General features: G+C 36.1%; 1 protein-coding gene across 4 annotated transcripts in view; it reads right to left on the bottom strand.

Moving 5' to 3' along the window:
• The window catches only part of LOC111147104 (solute carrier family 4 member 10), a 292,076-nt gene that overhangs the window by 2,902 nt on the left and 263,166 nt on the right, over positions 1-26,008 (bottom strand). For all 4 annotated transcript variants that reach the window (XM_022503092.1, XM_022503036.1, XM_022503157.1 and 1 more), the window contains 6 exons: positions 22,725-22,976; positions 21,417-21,485; positions 15,818-15,991; positions 14,927-15,049; positions 5,808-5,875; positions 2,814-2,930 (listed from right to left, as the gene is read on the bottom strand). In XM_022503092.1, the coding sequence (XP_022358800.1) occupies positions 2,814-2,930; positions 5,808-5,875; positions 14,927-15,049; positions 15,818-15,991; positions 21,417-21,485; positions 22,725-22,976 (803 nt within the window). The remainder of the gene's footprint in view (positions 1-2,813; positions 2,931-5,807; positions 5,876-14,926; positions 15,050-15,817; positions 15,992-21,416; positions 21,486-22,724; positions 22,977-26,008) is intronic.

Here is a 26,008-nt window from a genome sequence, read left to right as displayed (position 1 = left end):
ATGTATGCATTGCACTGTTGAACAAGGATCAAATTAGACATCCTACAGATGTGGTCAAATTTGCAATTAGTTCTTAGATCCTTCTTTCAGTCAGACTGGATAAGACATTTTTAGCAGTGAGAAGTGAATGAAATGATGGAGAAAATACAACTGTTGTTCCAAATTCCACTAAGGAAAAATACCTAGGCTTCTCTGATGCTCTGACAGGCATGCAGGACAAATAGTGAGGGACAGGATGGATTACGGGGTGGGGGTCAGGAGCCAAAAACTGCCAGGAAGCCAGCTTAGGTCTCAAGAGATACCGATCCTGCTAACCTGGTCTTTAGGCTTTTGTTTTGTTTTTATTTCGTTTGCCAACAGATACTCTAGCAGGCAGAAAATTTTTAGAGTTCCTGGTCATCACACTTCAATGCCTTCAACAAACACACAATGAGAAAGCAATGGCTTTGGGACGGTATTGTCATTAGTGTGGGTGGTTTTAGGATTTATGGAAGCCACACTTTTTCTGCCAGTTTCCACTGTTATGAAGATAAAAGACATTAGCCATGAACCAATAGATATTTTCACATGGAAATCTACAGATTTCATCACATCTAAGGGTAAACTTCCATGCACAATAGTTTGAGTCTCATGTTAGTGGTAACGTATGTTCAAAGAGTAAGAAATGAGTGATCATATCAAATTATAAAGGATGGTCTTAATAAAACTGGACCTGCTTAAGGCACATTGTGTTGTTTAAAAACAGCTAAGGTTTTCTGATGAAAAGCATCACTCGACTTTACTATTCACTTTAAGGAGTACCTAAAATATCATGACATAAAATTTTTTGCTTGAACCAACAGAAAACCAAGAAAGTGTTTGTACTCTGGATCCATTTCGTGCAGGAAGAACAGTATCTGTAAGTTTGGTTGTCTCAAATTGTTCACATATTCCCATGGCTGGCATTTTATTTGGAGCTCATAAACCTGGAGTTCCCATTTTTTAAAGAATCAGAGAAATGCCATATCTTTAATGTGAAAGAGTCCACAAACACATATTCCAATGGGTTTGAGAAATTACCCTTCTCCTAACTCTGATTTTCTTCCAAGACTTCTACCAAAACAGAGTTACTGTGAGGATGATTCTATCAGACTGTGGAAAGGATCTTTGGGAAAGGAATATAAAGACCGATTTAGAATAAAATATTATTTCTGCTTGAGCCAAGCAAAGAAATACATGAAGAATTTAAAGCCCTGTTAAAGACAGAAGACATCAATCAAAAATCTGAGGGAGCCCACTAACTTAACTAACCTCTGGTGTGTTAGAGGTAGTTGTCTGTGGGGTCGGGGCGGGGGGTGGGAAGAAGAGAAAAAGAGAGAGAGAGAGAGAGAGAGAGAGAGATGACTAATCCCCAGCTTTCTGGGATGAAGACTCTGCACGTCTACTGTTTGTCTTTTTGGGACAGAGATGACACTGAAGCAGCATGCCATTTTGGGGTGACAAAAACCAGCAACAAGAGATTCTGTAAGTCTAATGTAATATCTTTTCTGAGCCCTCATTTCCAAATATTTCTCGTGAAGCCAGATAAAGTTTAAAGGTTTGGAAGCATGTGGTGCATAAATAAAAGCTCCCAGCTTTGCAATTTCTTAATTCAAAGGATAAATTTTCTTTTTTCCAATACAGAAATTTGATGTCATTACTAATATAGTTCTATGAGATTTGTTGATTTATGTACGATGCATTTGTAGAAATCATGTGGGGAAAAAAGTTCACTCAAGTTTCAAACCATCTTAAAGAGTTGAGAATTTACAGGAATACCATAAACACTTAGTCTGATACTGGATCTAAGACTCTCCATGCCTTTTGCCTCCCCAAAACTCACATAAAGAACATAGGCTGACCAGGTTTCTAGAAGACACCATTTAACATAAGGAAATACAACCAAGGAATAGGTTTGAGGGAGAGGGTCTTACCTTTGGGGAATCAGCTTCTAGAGTGATTAGGAAGGGGAGCTTATGACAAAAATGTAATATAAAAATTAAGTAGAAAAAGTTAATTTAAGGTCATGAAAATAAAGGAAGTTAATAATTAAATACTGTCCCAAATCCCTCAATCACTCTTATGCTATTAACATAACACAGAGATTTTTCTTCAGATCAGCAACTAAGAAGCCTGGGTGGTTTGAACCCTTATTTACTAATTCTGGAAAATTCAATGGAAATCATGTGATGACTCTTGATATTTAAGGACACACTCCTCCCCCAGCATGCATTTAAAGCTTAGCATCTACAACTATGGGAGTTGTTTGTATACAGAGAAATAAGAATCCATAGAACTTTCTGGAGCTGAAAGTTTCAGAATAAGGAATTTAGGCAAGATTTTCAAGGGGTTGGAATAGGGGCCTGGAAATATACTAAATAAGAAATAACCATTGCACATGCACGTGGGGTTTCGGAAAGGACAAGGGGGGAGTGCAAAATGAGGTCAGACATCTAAAAGGGTCCTGGAAAGTGGGTGATGAAGGAATGTAATGGAATCTTACTGCAAAAGAGTAGACCAAATGAATGTCCAAAAATGCCATGCATTGGGACTCATTTATAGCATTGTTTTCCCCACTGTCATAGTTTTGGAGTGAGCTTTTAATTTGAAAGGAAGATGTTGAAAAACAAACTAACAAATGTACCTATTACAATTTTCGCCTACTTTTAAAAAAGAACTTTCTGAAATATATTAGACCTAAATTCAATGGAAACAATTACTATTCTTTTGTTAATGGATTCATGTCATAAAATGGTTGGGATCAATACAAATTCACATCACTTTGGAATCCAAACCTTTTAGAAGGAAAGCTTGACTCCTTATCTTTCGAGTTATCAGCTGTCATCAGAAGGTTCCTCCACAAGGCAGTCTTTGACATTTCATCAGAAATATTGATCACAGATGGATCATCTCTAGATAGTTTACCCAAAATGAAATTTAAAAAATTAAATAAGTAACTGCAGTTGTCTAGAAACATACTATATATAGGACAGTCTTGTGCCTTAGTACAGTATTTCTTGATAGTTAAAAAAATAAGGAATATTCTCATAATTACTTTTAAAAATCTATGAAAAATCAAAATCAAAGATTCTAGTTATATAGAAACTGGTTTTGGCTACTGTTTCCTAATTCACTTAAAATTACAGAGATGAGGTTCTGTGTGTTCACGGCTTAGGCTCTTGCCGCTACATTCATAGCTCTCAGACTCAACAGTGGCTCTCACTCACTCAGAAAGAGCCTAGTAGATGGACCATAGGCTCTGACCCCACCCTCACCGTCCAACTCCATCTCCTGCCATCACAACCCTGCTCCTTCCTCTCCAGCCACAATGCAAAGGTCTCCTGACTGTTCTGGAATACTACAGGCTAGCTACTGCCTCAGGGCCTTGTACCTGTTCTTCCTTCTACCCATGACGATCCTTTACATGGTACAACACTTTCTCTCCTTTGTTTAAATGTCACTTACTCAGAGAGGTCTTTGCTGACTACTCTATTTAAAATTTCAATTCCCATCCCCTCAGAATACACTTATCCTTTTTTGCTTTTTGTTTTCACTGCACTTTTCACCATCTAAAGTACTGTACTCTATTACTTGTTCATTTGTTCATTTTCTGACTCCCCTACCTCGATCTATTCCACTTGAACATAAGTCTTATGAGAACAAGGTTTCTTGACCATTTGTCTGTGACTGTTCGCCCAAGACTCAAACAGGGCCTGACACTTGGTACCCACTCAACAAGTATTTGTTGAATAAATGAAGGCAGTCTGTGTATTTGGCAGAAGTCTTTCCAAATGACTAGGGGAGCCTACAATATCAGGACATGTACAATGTCGGGCGCTTTTCCTGCATTTTAAAATGACACCAATTATAGGTGACATTCAGAACTCTCTAAAATATTCCCAGGGCTAGAAACACAACCAAATAGCAGCAGAGATAAATCACAGGCCAAGTCGAAGAAAGTTTCTAGTGAGAAAAGAGTACTCTTCTTACTACACGTGGAAAAGATAGCCTGCTGTTGGGGGGCGGTGGGAACATGTTCTAGAGAAATCCTAGGCTGACCTCACATGACCCTCATTGGTGGTTGTTCACAGAGGGCAACAAGTAAGAATTTTAAGAGGGACACCAAAGGTCTGGAGCAAATCTTTGCATCTCACAGGCTCCCTCCCCTCCCAGTCTAGAAATACATTCTTCAGTTCCTCAAATCCAGCAGCCCTTAGTGAGTCAAAGCATGAGATCAACCAGTTTCAAAAAAAAAAGTTGTATGAATACACGTTTTTCATGATATTATATGACAATGAGTCTTGTAAGCAAAAGAGTTTAGAAAGTTATAGATTCTGAAAAACAGTCTGAGGGTTTTGAAGGGGCGGGGGGTGGGAGGTTGGGTGAGCCTGGTGGTAGGTATTATGGAGGGCACGTACTGCATGGAACATTGGGTGTGGTACATAAACAGTGAATTCTGGCACACTGAAAAGAAATTAAAAAAAAAAATTTTTTTTAAAAGAAAGAAAGTGCTGGATTAAATAAAATTAAACTTTAAAAAAATGCAGTACCCCTTAGATTCTTTAATATGGCAGCATGCACTGTGAGTCTCCACACTGGAATGCAGTATGGAAATACATCTAACCAAAACATCTTTCCAGGAGGGGTACCACATGAGACTAAGTTTCTACAACATACATGTGGGAATATATTGATTCGACAAAACAATCAACAGGATTTTAAAACTTGGATTTTAAAACTTGAATATTGCTTGAAAAAAGATAAAATGACTTTCCATGATTCTGTGGTAGATGATTATATTTTAAAAACCTAGGGAATGTGGTTTTACAGCACACCCTGAAGATCTAGAAGATTCTAATTTTTTGGTCAATAGTATGATAAATTCCCTCCTCAGAGAAAAATTTTCTCTCCTTTTTTACTGGTATGGCCTTAAATTATCCTTAAGCACTTTGAGACTATATATTAGTCTCATATGCATACAGACAATTTTGGGCCAAATACTTTCATAGGTCTTTTTTTTAATGCATAGGAGTTTGGATTCTTTTGCATGTTGTTGTGTCTAAAGAAGAATAACATATTTTGGAGAGTTACATAAATATTTCCTAAAATGACTGGTAAAACTGAATCCTCGGGGCGCCTGGGTGGCTCAGTGGGTTAAGCCGCTGCCTTCGGCTCAGGTCATGATCTCAGGGTCCTGGGATCGAGTCCCGCATCGGGCTCTCTGCTTGGCAGGGAGCCTGCTTCCCTCTCTCTCTCTCTCTCTGCCTGCCTCTCTGTCTACTTGTGATCTCTCTCTGTCAAATAAATAAATAAAATCTTAAAAAAAAAAAAAAACTGAATCCTCTAACTCAAGAAATAGATCATCTCTTTGGCAATGCCATATTTTAGGGGTAACCTTCCAGAGTTCAAACATTTACCTGGGATCAATTTAGTGAATACCTAGCTCATGTATTCTGGCATCAAATCTCAACCCATCTTCAACTGCTGCTTTTCAAGGTTAAGAAAGAGAGCAATACAATGTTCTTGTATACATTATAAAATATGAGAAGAAAAGACTACAAACAAGGTTTCCTGCTGCCCCTCCCCCTTCATTTTAAGCTACTGGGTTATACTCACACAGTTATTAGTGTCAGAACTTAGTACTAGGACAGGGTAATTTAACTCCTAGTTTCAGTTCTTTCTACTCTAACACAGCTTCAACAAATCTTTGCAGGAATCCATACAGTAGAAAATTCTTAAGCATATAAGAACACATTCCATGACTTAAAGCTTTTATGTGTATATCTTACTTATAGTGCCCTTCCAATGGGAGCTGCACCGTGCCCTCCTCTTCCATAGCTAGCATACTTTGTTCTTCCTGGAAAGACAAATGTAAAATATATAAAGTGAACCTGATGAGTCTCCATTTTACATTAAAGAAGAAACACAGATTAATGTTTCACTATCTCATTAACCTCAGGACCTTCCACTTTGTTTGCATTTATTAATGCTAGCACAGGTCCTTTCAATAAAGCACCAGCTACCAAGAACATAAGTAATTAATGAGAGTCTCATACCACAAAGTAATTTAAATGCTAACAACAATCTCTTTCATGTCACTCAATGTAAAATGTGGTTAATTTCCAAGCAGATTATTTTTTAAATAATCCAAATTTTAAAAGGAAAAACATATGGACAGTGTAATTGTTTTCATTGTTATAAGGTTTAAATTACAATCCCAGAATGCTCTGTCAGAAGGGAATGAGGGATATATTTAGCATTGTGGTTCTCAAGCTTTATTTTACATCAGAATCACCTAGAGAGCTTTGAAAAAAATACAGATTGTGAGGCCCCACCTCCAGAGTCTCTGATTCAGTAGGTCTGGAGTAGGGCCTAAGAATTTATGTTTCTAGTAAGTTTCCAGGGGATGCTGATTATGCTGGTCTAAAGATTACACTTTGAGAACAACTGCTCTAGAGACTTTTTCTGAGATGTCACCTTTCTGTATGGACAAAAACACAGGTGTGCTTTCCACCAGACACATCTTGGGCTTTTGTTTTATGCCTCAGATTTCTTCTTACAGCCACAATATCCTACCCATCCCCAAAAGGTAGGAACACTTCATATATTCATTTCTTCATATAGAACACTTTAAAACCATATCTTTAAGACACAGATAATCTTTTCCTACCATATTGAAATGTCCTGGTTTAGTTTTCAATAATGTTATCAACTTTTTTCCATGCACCAAAAAAATTTTAGTTATCTATAGAATATAGCTCCTATATAAAGCATTTATTTTCAAATGGGTCAATTAGCAACACTCAAGTTCAGAGAATGATTTGGGGCCATTTAAAAATGTTAGAATCATTAGTTCTAACTCCAGAAATGGAATTTTATTTATTTAATGTATTCTTTTAGTGTAACTGACACATGGTGTACACATAGTGATTCAACATCTCTATACGCTTTGCTATGCCCACAAGTGTAGCTACCCCCTGTCACCATACAACACTATGACAATACCATTGACTATGTTCCCTCTGTGGTGCCTTTTATTCTGTGACTTATTCATTCCATAATCAAGAGCCTGTATCTTCCACTCCCTGTCACAAATTTTGCCCATCCCCCCAACACCACTTCCCTTTGGCAACCATCAGTTTGTTCTCTGTATTTATAGTTCTGATTCTGCTTTTTGTTTGTTTATTCATTTGTCTTGCTTTTTAGATTCTATGTATGAGTAAAATCATCAGAATCAATCAGAACTTCTGGCATCTGTCTGTCTTAGTCTGACGTTTCACTTAGCATACTACCCTCTAGGTGCATCTGTATTGTCACTGATGGCAAGATCCTAGTCCTTGTGTAATATCAAAAATGGAACTTGAAGTTAGAGATGAAGAGCTAGAGAAAATAGGATGACCCTGGAGGCTCATCTGTCTTTTAGGAGCTTAGCCGTAGCTTGGCTGATCTAAATCAGCTTCCGGAAAGACATGACCTTTGGCTGATGTCATTTCTGACAGGAAAGGCCATTCCTACCACCATCCAGACCTTGGTCTTAACTTGCATGCCGCCTCTAAGAGTCCTTGCCTTATTTCTTGTTACTTAGAGAAACAGTGTTTTCTAGAGACTGTTAGCTAACATATGAATATAAAATGTAATGTGGGGGCAGGTCTCATTTTCACTCTTGGAGTGCTCTCTGTCCACATCCAACCTACTGACCAAGGCAGGCTTCCCTCTGCCGGGACTTTAACCACGCTGCCTACAGTTATCTATGGCCAGACTGTGCTGTGTAATAATGGAAAGTTCAGGGAACTGCATGACTCTGCTGCTCTTCTCTCGTAAGTTCCTGCCCTGGTCAAACACAAACACTTTGTCACATTTATATGCTGTGGTAGGAATGGCACCTGTTAGTTACCACTTTATATTATAGGAACTAATCCTTTTCTTTTTCTCTGTTGTCCTTCAAGAATATTTTTCCTTTTATGAAATAAAATAAAATAAAATAAAAGCATCAAAAAACATGCATGTAATTATAGATATCAGATGATATACTTTATTAACATGTATTTCATGTATATTAAGACTATTTCTCTTATCATTGGCAGTACTATTAAAACTAATTCAAAATAAGTAGACAGTATCATTGGTTTGAAATTACACATTTTAGCATTTGAGCAGAGCTGTAGCCTGGAATAAGGCATCCCCTGCAAATGGGCTAGTCACTATATATGGAACATAATACATACGTCATATTGATTTATAAAGCACAACATTGAGGCCATGGACTGAGCATATGTATTCTTTCAGGTAAAAAAGTTTACTTTTTCTACAGAAAACATTACCTTAATACACATGGAGGGACATAAAGAGAAAATATTCAGTGATCCCAAATGTTATTTAGGTAAAACCAAGATATAAGCAAAAGGCAATGCTTTTCTTGGTAGTCCACTGGAAGGTAAGAATGGTATATAGTATATTTCTGACCAACTTGGAATAAAATGTCAAGAAGGCACGTCAAAAGGTTTAATAAAGAGTAAAATTAAAAAAAAAAAAAAAAGAGTGAGTGAGAGAGAGAGAAGAACACTGCCATCAGTGCTTAGGTGACCTGGCAGCAGAAAACGAAGGCTCAAGATTCAATGTAACAGCAAAAAATTGGACCAAAGCTTTGGGAACAATTTTGTTTTTTCCTCAGATGATTTTCCACTTTTCTCTCAAATTGCTTTCAATAATTATTTTGCACTCTGTGGCTTGTTAGCATGTGTGGGCTTTATACTAGTCATAATTCTATCCAAACAAAAACTCATCACCTCTAAAGATAGCATTTCCAAGCCATGCTTATCTGAAGAGAAGGGTGGCAGAGCAGCCGCTGCCTTCAGTGCCAGAAGGAAGCTGGGTGGGCCCCAGAGCTCAGGGATGGAGGGCCGGCTGCATCCCAGGCAGCACTGTGAGGAAGCCAAAAATCTGAGATTTTCTGGGGAGGAACAGTCAAATCAGGCATTGGCCGTCACGACAATGACAACCTAGTTTATCTCAATCATACAGGAAAAAGAGTGAGAGCACAAAGCTAACTGGGTATCCATCAGTTTATAAGTCAGAAGGACCTGAAAATGAGTTCCATGTAGCACTTCATTTACACGGGGTCCATCGAAAATACACTGAGTTCTACAATGTGGTGAAGATGTTAAAGGATGATGATCCAAGTTTACCCAAGAACATTTGAAGGGTTTCACCAATTTGACTAGAAGACTACTCATGCTGTGATTTGAATGCCATCTTTTAATTAAGACAGTCAAAGCATTTTTCAGATACTACATAAGTGAAGGATAGTTAATGTTATATCTAGTAAAAGGCAGGAAAACTGAGGCTTAAAAAAAAAGAAATCAAATCAATGGCACTCAAAACACTCAGCACGCATTATGGGCTAGGCGCAGAGTGAATCATCCAGGAGCCTACTCACGAATCCATTTATCAAATATGTATTGAGCATAATCTACATGACAGTAGTACACCAGGTACTGGTGACATAGCAATGAAAAGACATACACTATTCTCTCAGAGGATAGACAAGAAGGATCACTGCACAAAATACAGGAAGAGAGGAAGTAGTATCTGAACCAGTCTTATTTGATCAGTTCGGTAGAAGACAGGAAGAAACTCTAGAAACAATGTAGGCTAAGAATAAAAAGTAGAAACAAATAGGACAATAACAACTAGCCCAGCTAGAGACAAAGGCTTGTGCTCAGTGAAAAATAAAATTGGAGTTACATTGTGGTGTGTTTTGGGGCGCCTGCTTGGCTCAACCAGCTAAGTGTCTGTCTTCCAGCTCAGGTCATGATCCCAGGGTCCTGGGATGAGCCTTGTGTCCTTACATTGTGTCGGGCTCCCTGCTCAGTGGGGAGTCTGCTTCTCCCTCTCCCGCTGCCCCTCCCCCCACTGCTCTCTCTTACACGGATGTTCACGCTCTCAAGTAAATAAACGCGGTCTTTTAAAAAAATTATGGTGTGTTTTGATTAGTAGGAAGTACAGATCTGAATTATATTTTGTGATAGCATAAAAGATCATTCATCTATCATGACAAATGCTCTACCTTTAGTGAAATAGGTAGCATCTGTTACTATACCCACTTCTCAGGTAAAATCTGTATCTATGTAGGACCCTCAAATAGCTCAAAGTCTGAACAACAGCAGAGAGCCAATGTTCACAAACATGGTATTACAGAAAATACTAAACAATTTTAGAATTCATGAATCTTAAAAAATGAAAGGGACGTCAGCAATCAAGTTTGACCCCTTTATTTTATCCAAGAGGAAAACAATGTCCGTAGAACTCAGACCACTTTCTTTTTTGATTATTGGTATAAAAGATAACGCTGCAAATGTTAAACACACCCCCCGCACTCACACAGTACTCTGGAAGCCATAAAATGTGATGTGTCTAAGAGGGATGTATTAAAATTTCCAGTAGATAGAAGAACCAGTACATACAACTAATCACTTTAACAATGAAAGCTAAACAAGGAAAAATGGAGAGAAGGAGGAGTCTACATAGAATTCAAATAAATAACTGGATGTGGCATGTTTTTATCAGAACATTTGATTTGATATCTCCAAGTGACTTATCAAAATTATTATAAGACACAGAACTTTTGATAGAGTAGCTTGGATTTAGAAGATTATATTCTGGAGATACAGATATTGTGGTTTTAGAAAAGGTCTTATTTCAAATTTTAGCATGCGTCAGAAGGACTTGGAGGTCTCGTTAACACCGATTTGTGGATAGGTTTATCCACAGAGTTTTGATTCAATAGGTCTGGAATGTGGTATAAGAATTTGCATTTCTAACAAGTTGCCAGGTGTTGGCTGATGCAGCAAAGGTCCTAGAACTACACTTTGAAAATCACCGCTTGATGAATATTATGCTTGCCTTACTCTAAGATTCAGTTAGAAATAGCATTTGCCTGTGTAGTAATTAGACCATGCTTCCCCAATCCATAACTAATTCTCATCTTTCTTAGCAGTAAGACCTGCTCTGTAATTTAATTGCATTAATTGCACTTATTCTTAGTTTACTTTTGCATCTTCTTGCCTTCATACAGATCATGAGTCTCTCTTGCTTCTTTTTGTTTTTTTCCCATAGCATATATGTTAGAGTGAACCTCCGTAAACCAAGAAGTGTCAATATCATGATCACTGTCCAGAGCTCAATTTCCAGGATTTATCTAACATTAACTGCCTTCTACCCCCACCCACCCAGGAGCAAACATTCTGCTGGGGCTTTCTGCTTTTAACAGCAGCCCTTTTGTCAAATGTGTACAATGTCCTAGAGAATATTTAAGTAGGAAGGAAAGCATGTTGGTACTCTGAGCACATTTGGACATCCAGAATTTGATTCTGCAGTCTTCCCTTTACACAGAGCAATGTGCAAAATGTCAGGGTTCCAATATTCATTTCTATCCTGATTATAATCCTTTCTTTCTAAAAACTGAAGCATATGCATATGCATATGCATGAAGTACATGAAAATTTGGAACAGAAGCTCTGCGACCTTGGACTGGCCTGTGTAGCTATTTATTCTGCTTAACTCATTATTGAATTTTAAGGTCAAACTAATGTTTTCTCAATGCCATAAGACCAGAAGTGGGCTACTGATAAGAAAACCCTGGAGGATGAAGGTACAAGCTTGTAACTATCATCAAAAGGACAAGAGGTGAGCCTACTTTAAATTCGAGTCTCAGGGAGCTGAACATTTTCTGCTATTTACCGTCTTTCCAGATCACAATCAAAGTTTCTCAATTAATCTGAGCAACTGCAGAAATGCAGCATTTCTGGAGAACTTGTCCATTTACCACCTGAATGCACAATTTCGTAGAAGACTGGGCCTTCATATAAGACGCTACAGTCACAAGATCACATCCATCAGTGGAGTCCAGAGCCTCAAGATAATGCAATACTGAGATCTGGGTGACCAAATAAAAAACCAACAAGGATTTAAGATCTAGTGCAATCTTTCTTAAATCATCCCATTCGCTATACTGATCATGCGCTTTTAGTAACAATTCCAAGTTAGAAAGTGAACATCTTTAAACTTTTTCTTTCTCCAGTTGTCAGATGGAGAATTATCTTTCTTTGCACTTTCTTTGCAGAACTATATTTAAATGTTCAATAATGAATTGTGTCCACATTTTATTATTGATTATCTTGTTTCTTTCCACGTGCTGGGATTCACACGCAAGCGTCATCACGTTAATCTATCACAGATTTTAAAGCTGCCTGATTGAGGTATTGCAAGGGATTTCCCCCCACTTTTTCTTAGACTCAACTTTGAAGAACACGGTGGTAAATTTGCCTGAATAAATTTTTAATCTATGCTTGCATCCTTTAGGAAAACATGAATTCTAGGAAATTTAGTAGTATTTGATTACTTCTAAAATATATATCTTCATAATCAAAAAACAGTAAACACCCATTGGAGTACAGTGGATCTATGACGTAAAAAAGTTAGAAGCTTATTGAATAGGGTCTCTGCCTATCTGAGATTAATAAATTTCAAAATGGAACAACTGGGACACACACATGTACCATACATACACAGCTTCAGGAGTGCTTCTGGGCAATGGAAATGAGAGATGTGAATAAATTTATGATTACTATCAAATTTGTTCTCCCATATTTCATAGACATATAAAGGGAGAATCTAAAATTTTCCTTAAAAGGGAAGAATATTAAACATAGTATGTTATATATACACACCATTTTTCATTTTACAAAATTCTGGAAGGGAAAGAATGTTCCATGGTATGGATATGACCTAAGGAGAATGCTGTGAAAGGGACGATTATACAGCTGGGGCTCTTGCTAACTTATTCTAGGGAAGTAGTAGAGACATTTAAACAGGGAATCAAAGCATGAAAATAAAGCAAGATTATATTTATAAGTTACTGCCTTAGTACACTTACAGTATTCTCATTATCAGAAAGACTGAAGGGACATGGTCAATGAGTTTTATATTCAAAATTGTCTTCTTTGGAATTTCAACTTTCTTGAGGATTATCTTAACCTGCATAATTTTAATTACATCAAGTATGGATAACTTAAACCTGCAGAATTTTTATTCCACTGTCCATCTTATTTACATTTAATTTATGCCAAATTCTGTCCTATTCTTCTTGAATGGTATCAGAGGAGGAGATAAAACCTTTACTAAAGCCCTAAAAAGAAATACCCTAGTTAAAGTATTTTTTAAAATATTATTTTTAAAAATTTTAAAAATATTTACTAAAAATATTTTAAATATAAATATTTACATTTATATTAATATAAAATATTTTTAAAATTTTATTTTTAAATATTTTTAAAAATATCTCATACTTAAGCATGTCAAACAGAAAAATAAAGTAATAATGATATTTTTATGATATCACATTTTTAATATTGTAATAATATTACTAAAAATATGTTTCTAATTATTTCTTCATTATTTTGGAAAATTGAAATAATTGTGCAAAATTAAGATACAGCATTATGATCAATACATCATCATGATGTATACATGTATATATAAAATACATTATCATGATCATCTCTAACGTGGGAATCCTTTGTCAGTGATGGGTCACCATGGAAAAGTAAAAGAATGTCAGCCAGTCACATATTAGATAGCCATATTTGTAAAAACATCTGAGGAGAAATTTCATTAGACTTTGTGGCCTAACCTGACTTTACCTAATGACTGAGTAAAAGCTAGAACCACTGAAGTGTTTGCAAACAAATTCCCCAAAGGAGAGAGGAATATATCCACAGTTTGAGAAACTGTGCTATAGACAGGAAACAGCATATATACAGACCACCTTGTAGATGAAGGAAAAGTAGAAAGAATTCTCACCAAATATTTTCTTTCATCTTCATTTCTATTCACATGGAAATGTTGTTCTTGTATTTTACAACCTATGGACTCAATTGTTTCAGTAAACAGTATACAGGTCTTTTTTTTTTTTTTTCAGTTAGACTCTTCATAGTTTTTATAGAAACTTTTAAGCACTTCTTAAAAATATTATGGTTAATAGCCTTTAAAGGAGACCTAGACTTACACATGATCTTTAAATATGCCATAAAAGTTAAAACAAATCATCTTAATGCATGAAACAGAATAGGATAGATCAGGAATTCACGGAAGTAATTAAATCCCCAAGTTTTCTCAAACTACATTTACTCAATCTTAAAGCAGATCAGATCATAACCATTTCATCTATTTCAAAAATAACTAATTTTATCTTTTTTTAAAGATTTTATTTATTTATTTGACACACAGAGAGAGAAATCACAAGTAGGCAGAGAGGCAGGCAGAGGGTGGGGGGAAGCAGGCTCTCTGCTGAGCAGAGAGCCTGATGCAGGACTCGATCCCAGGACCCTGAGATCATGACCTGAGCCAAAGGCAGAGGCTTAACCCACTGAGCCAACCAGGTGCCCTAATTTAATCTTTTGATTAGAATTAGAATCTTGCCATTAAAAGTTTGTTCCCTAAAAAATACCAACAAGAATACTGTCTCTTTCCTTCCTTCTCACATATTCAATCAAAAAGCAACCATTGCGGGACCATAACTTGGAAATAGGTAAGCATCAATAAGGTTCTGCTATCCACAAGGGAGGGAACAGAAAAGTAAACCTCATAATTTGGATAATGAAGTACAAAGTGTTTGCATATTTCACAAGGGTTTGGTTTTCTCATATAAGACCTGTGTTCTCTCTGTGTTCAAGTTTCAACTTTATGATTTTAAGCATTAATCTTCCAAACATTAATAGTCCACCTGTGGTTGTTAGTAACCACTAACTATCTAAAGATAAACACAATGATTTGGTTTTGCAAGGAGTGGTTACTATGCGAGTGTTCCATTTGCTTCTCTTTGTAAGATACTGATTTTGCTCTGACTTACTTCTTTTTCAGCATCTTCTAGTTTCTTTTTCTTACTCTCAGGCATTAAATCATCCAACCAGCTGAGTTCCCGTTTCGTAAACAAAAAGTCCATCAGTTTTCTTACAAATACCAGAGCTAACACCTAAAGCAAAAAAATAAAATAATTTATAACAGGGAAAAAATAAAAATGGGAGAGGTGAGAGGTAGCTTTGTTGCTTTTTTTTGGTGGGGGGGAACAAGTCAATTTCAATTAAGACTGAGATCAAAGTGACATTTGAAGACATGTGTGTATAATAAACATTGTATCTTTGCATCCTTCATTTCCTTTCCTTACCACATCCCCAGAATAATAGCTCTCATTTTATGCAGTAAAGGAGTCATTTAAAGAAACTGTCTCAGAAAAAAAGAAAAACCTACAAAATATATTTGACTGTTTCTTCAATAGATGTAGCTAATAGTTTGCATTATTTTAGATGAACATTAAACTATTTGTATCTATGCTGATAGTATTTTAATTTATAGTCATTCAAATTTGCTATACTTCTGGAAGTATTTGAAATTTATCTGAAATATCTAATAAAATTTAATTTTAGAAAATCCCCCTAGTTTTTCGGATTTGCTAGTATATCTTTAATGTTACATTTTGAAAATTTACATTCTTCTACACAACTTCAGTTAATTCAAACCACCACGAATATTTAGAATGATAGAGACAAAACTAATATGCATCACTGAAATTCATATATAATCTCAAATCCTATCTTAGTCACTAGCTTTAGCAGCTAAAGTTTACATCATGGTTTCCCATAATTGTTCAAAATGACTCTACTGTTCCAATTTCAGTTATATGTGTTTCCAAAGAGAACAGAAAGTCAGGAGGAGAAAAAAAGTTGACTTAGAAGTTTCATACCATCATGGGAAAGACAATAGCAGCTCTTGAAACTTTTATTATCCACAAAAGGCCAAGGCAGCTCATCTGAATCACTGTGAAGAGATGGACTTTTCGAAGTGGTACATGCCTTAGATATATGAAATCTGGCTGGTGTTTTGCAGGCATCCAGAAGAGCTTTATTCTATCAAAGAACTAAAAGATAAACAGACTAAATTGCTTTTTACAGGCAATAAAAGACAAGTAGATGTTTAATATGGTCCAAAATATCATATATCGAGACCACACTTAAGCTGACATCTGGGCATCAGGACAATAGGATTGTTATGCATACACTCTGAAATGCACAATTTCAGTTTCATAATTTCCTATATTTATTGAATATGGAGACAGGCTATAACTTAGAAGAGTTTAAAAATATTAAAGCCAGTGATAAACATTGCTACCTGGGAGAGTGTAACCTTGAAAGACAAAATGTAATCATCATCCTCTTTTTCATTATCACATCACAAAGCTCTACCTTTTATTTGCCCACTTAGCACTAGGGTCCAATCTCTGTCCTCTTCTTGCCTGAAAGAGCTCATCCATTCTCATGGCTTTAACTTTTACATGCTTGTTAGAGACTCCCAGACTTGGGTCTCTACTTCAACATGCACTCGCGCACTCTCTCTCTCTCTCTCTCTTGCCAGAGCTCTCCACCCACATCCTGCTGTTAAGTGGGATGTGTTGACTCTGCTGTTTTGGCCTCACCACACTGACCCCCAACGGGGTTTTGAGGCTGTCTCTACAAACAGCCTTAGCCACAAAGATCTAACCTAGATGAATTACTGTTAATTATTTTCCAGAGCAAACTTTGTTAACTGATTTCTAGTTCAGTTTCTTCTAGTGCACTGTCGAGCCATTTACAATTTTTCAATTGTATTTTATTTAAATTATTTTCATCTGGAACAGTTACTTCTGTTTTAAATTTTACCATGAAGACAGTACAATTATTTTTGGACTATAAAGATATTATTGTTATACTTTCGATTTTGAGTTTTGTCTACCAAAGCAAATTTTCTCGATTCAAACTTTATAGATTAAATTTTCACAAGAACCTTAAACCTTCAGTCACATTTTACTCACTAACAAATTGTGCTGCTACATGTTAGTTTTATTTTATGTGGACCATTTTGTTTAATTTTTCTCAGGCTGATTTTAATAGTTTCCAATGTTTCCAACAAGAAGTGATTATTTATAAATGATGGTTTCAAGCACTGTCAGTTCTATTTCATGCCATTCCTACAGTAATATCTATTATGCATCTTCAAAAGAATGATATTTGATTTTACTTCTTGTCTAAATTATGAAAAAAACTGTAAGCAATTCTCATCAAATATTCCAGAATTACTCTAATAAACCAAGGGACAAGTATCTATGGAGTTAAATGTTAGGGTTGAAAACTTTTTTTTTAAAGCAAAACATATATATTTAAATATATATGCAAAAAGGGTGTTAATATATAATTAATAATAAAATGAAACAGAAATTTAAAATATATACAAATATTTAAAATTTAAGTATTAAAATATTAAAATAAATAACAAAAAGGATGTAACATAATACGTAATATATTGTTAATATATTTAACAATATAATAGGAACCTCAAATTTAACATAAATCCCTCTTTTCTTCTGTATTCCTTGACTTATGGCACAGCCTGGCTGATATTTCTTCCCTCAGTCATCTAAACCAGAATCATATGTAGCTTAGTTCATCCACTATTCATGTACTTAATGAATTTATGTTTATATTCATTAATGCCTTCCAAAATCATTTATTGAAATGTACTTCTATGCAAGTACCAAGTGCTAAATTTCTTTTTCTTGGTTCATCCTTCTCCATATTGCCTCCAAATATTTCTTTAGGTCTTCTTATTTTTATCTCCTAAGTTTCTCTTTAAGTTACATGTCATTAAACAAACCAAATTCGGTGACTGGTGGAGGTGGGAATAGGGAAGAAATAAAGTAAAATCCTCTGGCTTGCAGCTGCATGTTTCAGTTTCTATAGAACTCATTTTTCCCAGCCACCATTTCTCCATTTGTGAAGCTGCTATTGCATAAGTGTACTTCAGTGTGTGGGTGCTTCAATTGTTATTGTTTAAATGGCACATTTGCTTTACTTTGGATTCCTGAAGTGTTGGAATGAATATAGATGTGGTTATATATCTGAGTACAGAAACGGCATTCATAAGAACACTGTGATCTGTTTTTTCTGCCATGTTGCACAGTGAGAAACCTAGATACTATGTTTCATAATATTGCCAAACAATCAGGTAGCATATAAGTTCCTTCAACATAGAAGGTAACTAATTAACATGCTCCTTGAACTGTTGGGATTCAGTACATGCATATTACTACTCAAGTAATGATGATCATGGTATATGTATCCCGAGTTTTGCACTTGGCTTTTACCTTGTCCTAATATCAACAATACTCCATTCCCCCACACAGTTAGCCACAAAATCCCAATTAGGAATTTAGACTTCCTGAGTTTGGGGCTCACTTAAATTTTCACTAACCTTGTGTCTCAGTGTGAGACCCTGCTTACTGTTTCATTTGTGCTATTTAAATGCATTATACTTTTCTCATAGGCCTTTAATAATGTTTTCCTCAATTTTCATTTGAGAGATTCACACCCCAAATAATTCCAAAACTTGACATTCTTGTTTAGTTCTAAACCTCATGGGTATAAAATCATGTGAGTGGAATTAGGGGGAGAAATCTGTTGAAACCTATCAAAATGATTTTACTTTGTTTCTTAAACTTCTGCTGCTGTATTTATGGGAGCCTGGGGCCTAATAATAAATACTTTTCACTTACAGATGAAATTAGTACTCGTGGAACTTTTGCCAAAGGCAAAAAACAGTAAAACAAGTAAACAAAACCTCTTCAGTACTCTTCTCTATCTGCCTTACCAAACCAAGTCTTTCAAAATATACTTTTCGTACATGAAATTATAAATGAGCAAATTAAATTTAATTAGAGTAAAATTTAAATGCATAACACACTTCTCAACCATTTCCCTCTCCCAAGTAAATTTTACCCGAGTGTCAGGAAGAACAGTCAAAGTACCTATTTCGGGAGTCCACTGATCTTTCAATGACTTCATACTGAAATTTTGCCTCAGTTCTGACATCTAGTCTTCCCTAAGGCTGAAGTGCTTTTTCTTCTCCCAAAGTCAGAAACTCGTTGGTTGTTCATTCAGGAAGAGAGTTTCTGTGCTGCCTGTTCCTCAGTGTAAAGACTTTAGCTAAGCGACCCCATGCTTTTGTTGCCTCGGAACCCATCTTGTTTGGCTAAGCAGCCCTGCAGTCACCTGGATCAACACTATCTCCTCATGCAGGCACATGCCCTAGGTAACTGCCAGCAGAGTCACAAGTAAATGTAAGCTCCTGAGATGACTCCCTCAAATGTCCTTGCAGTCAACAGTCTCCCCTAACTCCCAGAGCCTTTCATTTACGTGCTCCTTAGGTAAGACCACCCCTGGGGCTTACCAAAACCCTGCTTTTTATTTGAATTGATCAATCAGACTTAGACCAATAACCCCAAAGCACTCCACCCACAAATCTTAATAAAGTCATGTGCCACAGGTCTTGATTCTTTCTCTTGATTTTTTCCCATTACAGACCCTTAAGGTGTACCAGGTACTTCCTCCAGGACCAGTGAGTAATAAATTACCTATTTCAATTTCTCTTCTAGTCTATCTTTGTACCACAGCTTGCCATCCAGCGCCCTGTGCTCCACTTCACATGTGTTAATTTGACAAATTCATAGTAGTCGGGTGACTTTTCTTTCACATCTTTGAACAGCAATGAGACTAGCTGTGTCTTAGAAAAAGCATCAGCTTATGTTTTCCTTTTGGTCAACAAAAATAAACTATACTTTACAATAAATAACCCTCAAAATTAGTCTCCTTTGAAGAAAACTTAAGTGTTTTAGATCAATGATGTTAAGTCATAAGACAAGATTTTTCCAAGGCAAATTTAAGTAGAAATCTCCCTTTCTTCATGTGGCTTCCTTCCCTCACTCTTCTCTTCTTATAAGGATCCTTGTCATTGGATTTAGGGTTCACCTCAAATGTTGGATGATGAGCTCATATTGAGACTCATAACTAATCCATCCTCGAAAGCCCTTTTTCCAAATAATGTCACATCCTGAGATTGCAGGTGGACGTGACTGGGGAAACACTATTCAAACCACTGTAGTATCATGAGCATGAATAATTTGCCAACTTCCTCCACAAAGAACTAGAATACAATTGCGGTCATTTAAAAATGTGTACACAAATTCTTCAGTAATATTCTCTTCAAGAGATGGAGTCTAACTTCCCTCTATGTGTGCAAGCTGGACATAAAGACTCACTTCTAACAAACAAACAAACAAATGGAAGTGACCATATGTAACTTTGGAGACTAAGTCAAAGGGCACAGTGACTTCACCTTCATTCTTCTCATATTGCTCACTCTGATGGAAGTCAGCTTCCTGGTCATGAGAGCACTTAAGTGTCCTATGGAGAGCCTATTTTGCAAAAAACTGAGGCCTCCTACCAACAGCCACAGAGGAACCAATGCCTTTTCCCAGGGCTGTGTGATAAGCCATCTTGGACATAGGTCCTCCAGTCCTAGTCAAGCTTTCGGATGCCTGTAGCCCCACATCCTGACAGCAACTACATGAGACATCTTGAGCCAGAACCACCCAACTAATCTGTTCCCAAATTCATGACCCACACGAACTGTGAAATAATAAATGTTCATTGTTTAAAAGTCACTAAGTTAATTGTAATTTGTTATAAATTGTCATATAATTTGCTAATAGAAAATTAATACAACTGTATTTAACTAATACTTATCTAAACAAGTAATAAGCGTCCCTTTATATCTTGAAATTGCCTTACCTTATATCTTTATTTTTAATTTAATTTTAAAAAAGAATTCTGTAAATATAATCATACTAGTAATAGAACAACAAAAATAAAAGGAAGAAAATCACCCAGGATCTCACTACTTTAATAAACTGCTTTTATTTCTCTACCTTCCTTTTTGATTCATTCACACTCACAGATTTATAAACCTATATGGTAGGTACAGCGTGTTTTCCTATTTTTTTGCTCTGCATTAAGCCATAAGCATTTTTACCATGTTCCTTTTATGGCCATCATAATTACCAATCTTAAGTGACTGTAACATAGACCACTTAATTATTTTACTGCTGATGGATAATTGGGTTATTTCCAATATTTTGATAGTATGTGTTACAATGAACATCTTTGTGCATACAGTTCTTCTTTTCTGTCCCATACACACCATTACAGTATCAAAGATTAAAAGCATGTGGATATTTTTGAAATGTACTATTATTAGTTTTCCAAGAGGGCTATACAGTCTAAACCTTATACAGTTTAATATAACTTATGGTAATCAAAAGTACCTTAAAATTATGAACCATTGTGAAGAAATTTAATTGTGGTGTGAAAGCTGCTCCTCAGATGATGTCATTTTCTTAGCTATCACATGATTTAGCATCAATAGACTTAAGATAGGTCATCACAGATGTGCGTGGTTTACTGCAAGCAATTTACCTGAATTCCCTTTAGAGATGAAGCACCCATATAAAGAAACACTCCATATAGCACTGGCATGGGAATAAACTGTAAAAGAACAATTGGAGAAAAGATACAAGTTATTTTCAAATAACTGGTCATGTTATTTTTCACTTATCAAAGAAAAACACAGAAAAATAAATGTTTTAGAGGCAATATAAGGCAGAGCCAGAAGTCCCAGGTTCAAATCCTAGCTCTAGCACTTTTCAGCTGCATACCCTTAGGTAAGTTACTTAAGCTCTTTGTGCCTTAGTTTTCTTATGTGTATCTAAAAAAGGATGGTAATAATACAGTTGTTATGCGTATTCAATAGGTCAAAACCTATAAAAGGGCATATAAAATACATAATAAAGAATAAATATTAACTATTACTATTATACTACTTTAGGGAAATTTGAATTTTGTTTCACAATGGTAAGATATTTGGATTAAAGATGAAGAATGGAGCTAACATCTAGATGTTCTGATAGTATACAAGATATTTGCAAACATGTGGACTGTTCAGTTTTTCTCTTTTTATTGGAATAGTTTGGCATAATAGAAGCTCTGTACTTATATAACATAGAAATAAATTCTTGAAAATGTACTTACATAAATGATCAAATTTAAATTAACTTATATAACTGATTAAATCATTCCATTAGGACTTTCAAATTATAGACAACTAAAATGAGTTATAATTTAGAATACAGTTGACATACCTTGGTAATACCTGCCAAAATTCTATGACAAATAATTACTCTTTAATGCTCTTCAAAATGGACTCAATTATTTTAAATGTAAAGAAAGTAAGGATATACAATGGTGATATCCATGCAGTAGTTTCACGAAACATTTAATATACAAAACTGCATATGTGGCCATGACTATTACGTGGCTCATCTCTGCACCTCTGTCTTATACTAGGTAATGTTAATTGCAAATACATCTGACATGAAAATGGAGACTTTATTTCATATGGGCCTGCAGTGAATTCAGATCACAAATGAGTTAGAAATAATGAGTGACTTCTCCCCATAACTTAGTAACTATTTCAAAATTACAGTAATAATTTACACATCAAATTTTACTTTGCCAAGCCAAATTTCTTCGGTATTTAAGGTTTCCAAAACACAGCACATAACTTCCCCTGTTAAGAAGTTATATAAACATGGTAAAGAAATTCATCACTTTTGTCACATGCCATACAGTATTTGCAAATTGATGGCTTTGATTCAAATGAAATTTCTTAAACAATAATAAATATATTCTGCCTTCTCTTAACTTCATAAAGGCAGATTTCATTACCTTCAGAATACTGGTCATAAAGACTGATGAACCCATAAGAATAAAAATCATAAGCCCAGTAACCCTTTGCTCCCGAATGCCAAGAAACTTGGGCTGTTCTCCTGGAGCTGAACATTCTGATTCCAGTTTTAAGCTGTTGACATGAGTGATGGACAGGACAGTGGCAGCCACAAACCACGGCAGGCCCATGATGGAGCACACCCCAAGCATGACAGCCACCATCAATAGATCCAGATGGTACCCACAACCTTTCTGTTAAAAGAAAGAAAAGAGGATTCTCATAGGAACTGAATTTAGTATAGAGACAAATGACACCACCACCATGGAACAGTAAGAATAGAAAAGAGATACTATCTTGAGTCTTAGACAACTGATTCTAAAATGCAAAATAAATTAAAGATAAAAAAGTAACAGTCTGAAAATATATAATCCACTTAAGGAAAAGTTGCAGATGTTCCTATTACAATTATGATTGTAGTAACTTCAACCTACTTTAATAGGTTTAATGTACGTCTGGGTTAATATTACATTAGTTTCCATTCTATTTCTGTTGGATAATTAAAGTCATTATTAAATACAGTCACTTTTCTTGGTTTCCTTAAATGGGCAAGTTAACTTACAATTCATATATCTACTCATTCATCCTTTATTCATACAAAAAATTACCGAACACCATGTACCAGGCATCAGGGAGAAAACAAAGAGAAAACAAAGTAAGTACCATATCCACGACAGTACTCAGATGGTCTGAGTGTGAACAGAAACCACTTTTTGACAATACTCAAGAAGCCCTTCATATCAGACCTCCTAAAGAGAAACTCTTCTCAAACACGGTGTTTCCAATTGCCCTCTTTTGTGTCAATGGGTGGGTGTCTCAGTCTCTTACTGGGAAAAATAATACCATGGACTCTATACACCATATACCATGGAATCCTTATATACACCTGTTTTTATCCTGATACAGCTCTTTCTCTCTATCTCATTCTCATTTGTTTCAGTTTCAACACTAGAAAAATTTGGCCTCTCCCTAAAATGAAAGTTTTTGTGTTTTCTGTCTCTCTGTGATCCTACTCCACTATCACTGACTTCAGTGCTTTCTAGGACCAGGCAAGAAACATAATTGAGAAAAAACAGGTGCAGAGGGCATGTGGAGTGGAGATGCAAGGAAGGGAGACATGGTGAGTGGCCGAGGGCTCCCAGGAAAGAAGCTGAAGGACAAACAGTGCATGCCTCTCCCTTCACCATCCCACCCCCCCATAGGAAATCGTCAGTGGAAAGCCTCCAGGGTAGCAAATGGCTTGGCCTATTTTACATTCCAACTCTTAACGACTGACTTCATAAGAGGTAGTATATAACACAGTGGTTAAGGGCTTAAGTTCTGGAGATAGATGGCCTGGGTCTGGAGATAGGTGGCCTGGGATCAAATGCTAGCTCATCCAATGACCTTGAGCAAATCATGTGACCTCTTGTGCCTCTGTTTCCCTACCTGAAAAAGGACGATGGTGATAACAGGTGTCACTTCACTGGGTTGTTGTGAGAATTAAATAATTTAATTTTGAAAATTACTCAGAACAATGTCTGATATATACCAAGCACTCCGTAAATGTTAGGGACTATTATATTCTGGCAATTGAACAATAAATTTTTATTTGTACTCATTTGTCTCAAGATTCCTCAATAAAAAGATGTATTTCTTAAGGGCAGGTAACGTATCATATAATTTCTCAGTATTTCCAATAGTTTTTAACACAATCATTGGCACACAATAAGCAATCAATAAGTTACAGATTGGCTTTTTTAGAGGGGAATATGCTTCATTAAAACACCTTTCAGAATCAGATTTAATAAGTATAATTTAAAATAAATATAGCCATTACATTTGTTATTATGAATATGAGCAGAAATTACCAATCCTTCTAGAGGAATAATAATTCTGATTTTTTTTTTTAACAGGCAGTTTTATCAAACTCCAAGAACTTCCTAGTTACTATGAAGCTCCTATAGCCTAGAATGTGAAACATCCTGAGCATTTGTCGCATATTTGTCATGGTAGTGTTTTCTTTCTGCTATTTTGTTTCGTTAATTGTTTGATTAAGAAAAACACTCTAAAGTCAGCATACTTCCTGTCCTTTCTGCTTACCCCTGCCAAATTACAAAAGCACAGGAGACAACGAGGACAAAATAGCAGATATCCACAAAAGGACCTTTTCCTCCTGTGTTGTCACCAATTCAGTAGTGGCCTTCCTTGGGCTGGCTTCGCCAGCATGACTAACTGCAAATTCCCTTGTCAATAGGACTCTAGAAACTCCTTTTTGCAAGTAACTCGGCAAAGATTTTTATTACTAAGAGCTGGAGAGTGGGAAGCGAAAGCCAGCAAAATGGCTTAAGAAGAAGCTTCACGAGGGCCACACTGCGGTCTTCTAGTCCTCTCAAATAAACAATTTGGAAGGTGTGGCTGCATTGAATAGAACACAAATTTTGGTCCCTTTAAAGGAGCTGTCTTAACCGGTGATGTGAATGGTGCCCCCTGGGCTGTTTTGCAAAGTTATGGTATTGCTAAGAAAGAATGGAAGGCTAGCTAACAGCCATGTGATAAACTTCAGGGGAAGGCAGAGGACAGGGGCTTGGAGGGTCTGGCTTGTCCTTTTAGCACACCCTGGACTTTCCCAGGGTCCATGCTCACTAGGACTTAATAATAGAAGGAAGGCCTTCTTCATGATAGTGATTTCCTATGGCTCTTCCCTAATGTTTTAAAAAGACAATACAAATATAAACAGTGAGCTTCTGGATTGCAGGAAGCAGACAAAATAATGGTTTCCGAGCAAATAATTTCATTTTTAAATTTAGAAAGCTAGCTTTGTACAATACACGCATCTAATAAAAACAAAAACACAATTTCCCCCTGATTATGTTGTACAGCAATGGGAGCATCTTAATTTAATGTGAATCAAAGGAAATAAAGCAGTTCTGGCACTTCCACTAATTATTCATCATCATCCTTCTTGCCTTTCATTAACTATCTTAAAATTTGGTGTTTGTACCCAGATTATTAGCTGATAGGCATGAGAGCCAAGGGGAAGTATCCCTCTGTCAGAGAGAGAACTCTGCACCTTCTAACCTATTTCTGTAGATTTTTTTTCTGAAATAAAGACAGAATCAGAGCTTTTATTCTCACTTTCATCCATGAATCACAGGAAATGGACATATGGGAGGAAAAGGGAGCATAGCAACAGGTGATGCTACACCAGACCCCACTAAAACCAACATGCAGCAAGACAAGAGGC

The sequence above is a fragment of the Enhydra lutris genome, unplaced genomic scaffold, assembly GCF_002288905.1.
Source record: "Enhydra lutris kenyoni isolate GAN:26980312 unplaced genomic scaffold, ASM228890v2 scaffoldscaffold1, whole genome shotgun sequence".
NCBI lineage: Eukaryota > Metazoa > Chordata > Mammalia > Carnivora > Mustelidae > Enhydra > Enhydra lutris.
The sequence above is the reverse complement of the archived record's forward strand: the minus strand, read 5'-3'. Positions and strand labels throughout refer to the sequence as shown.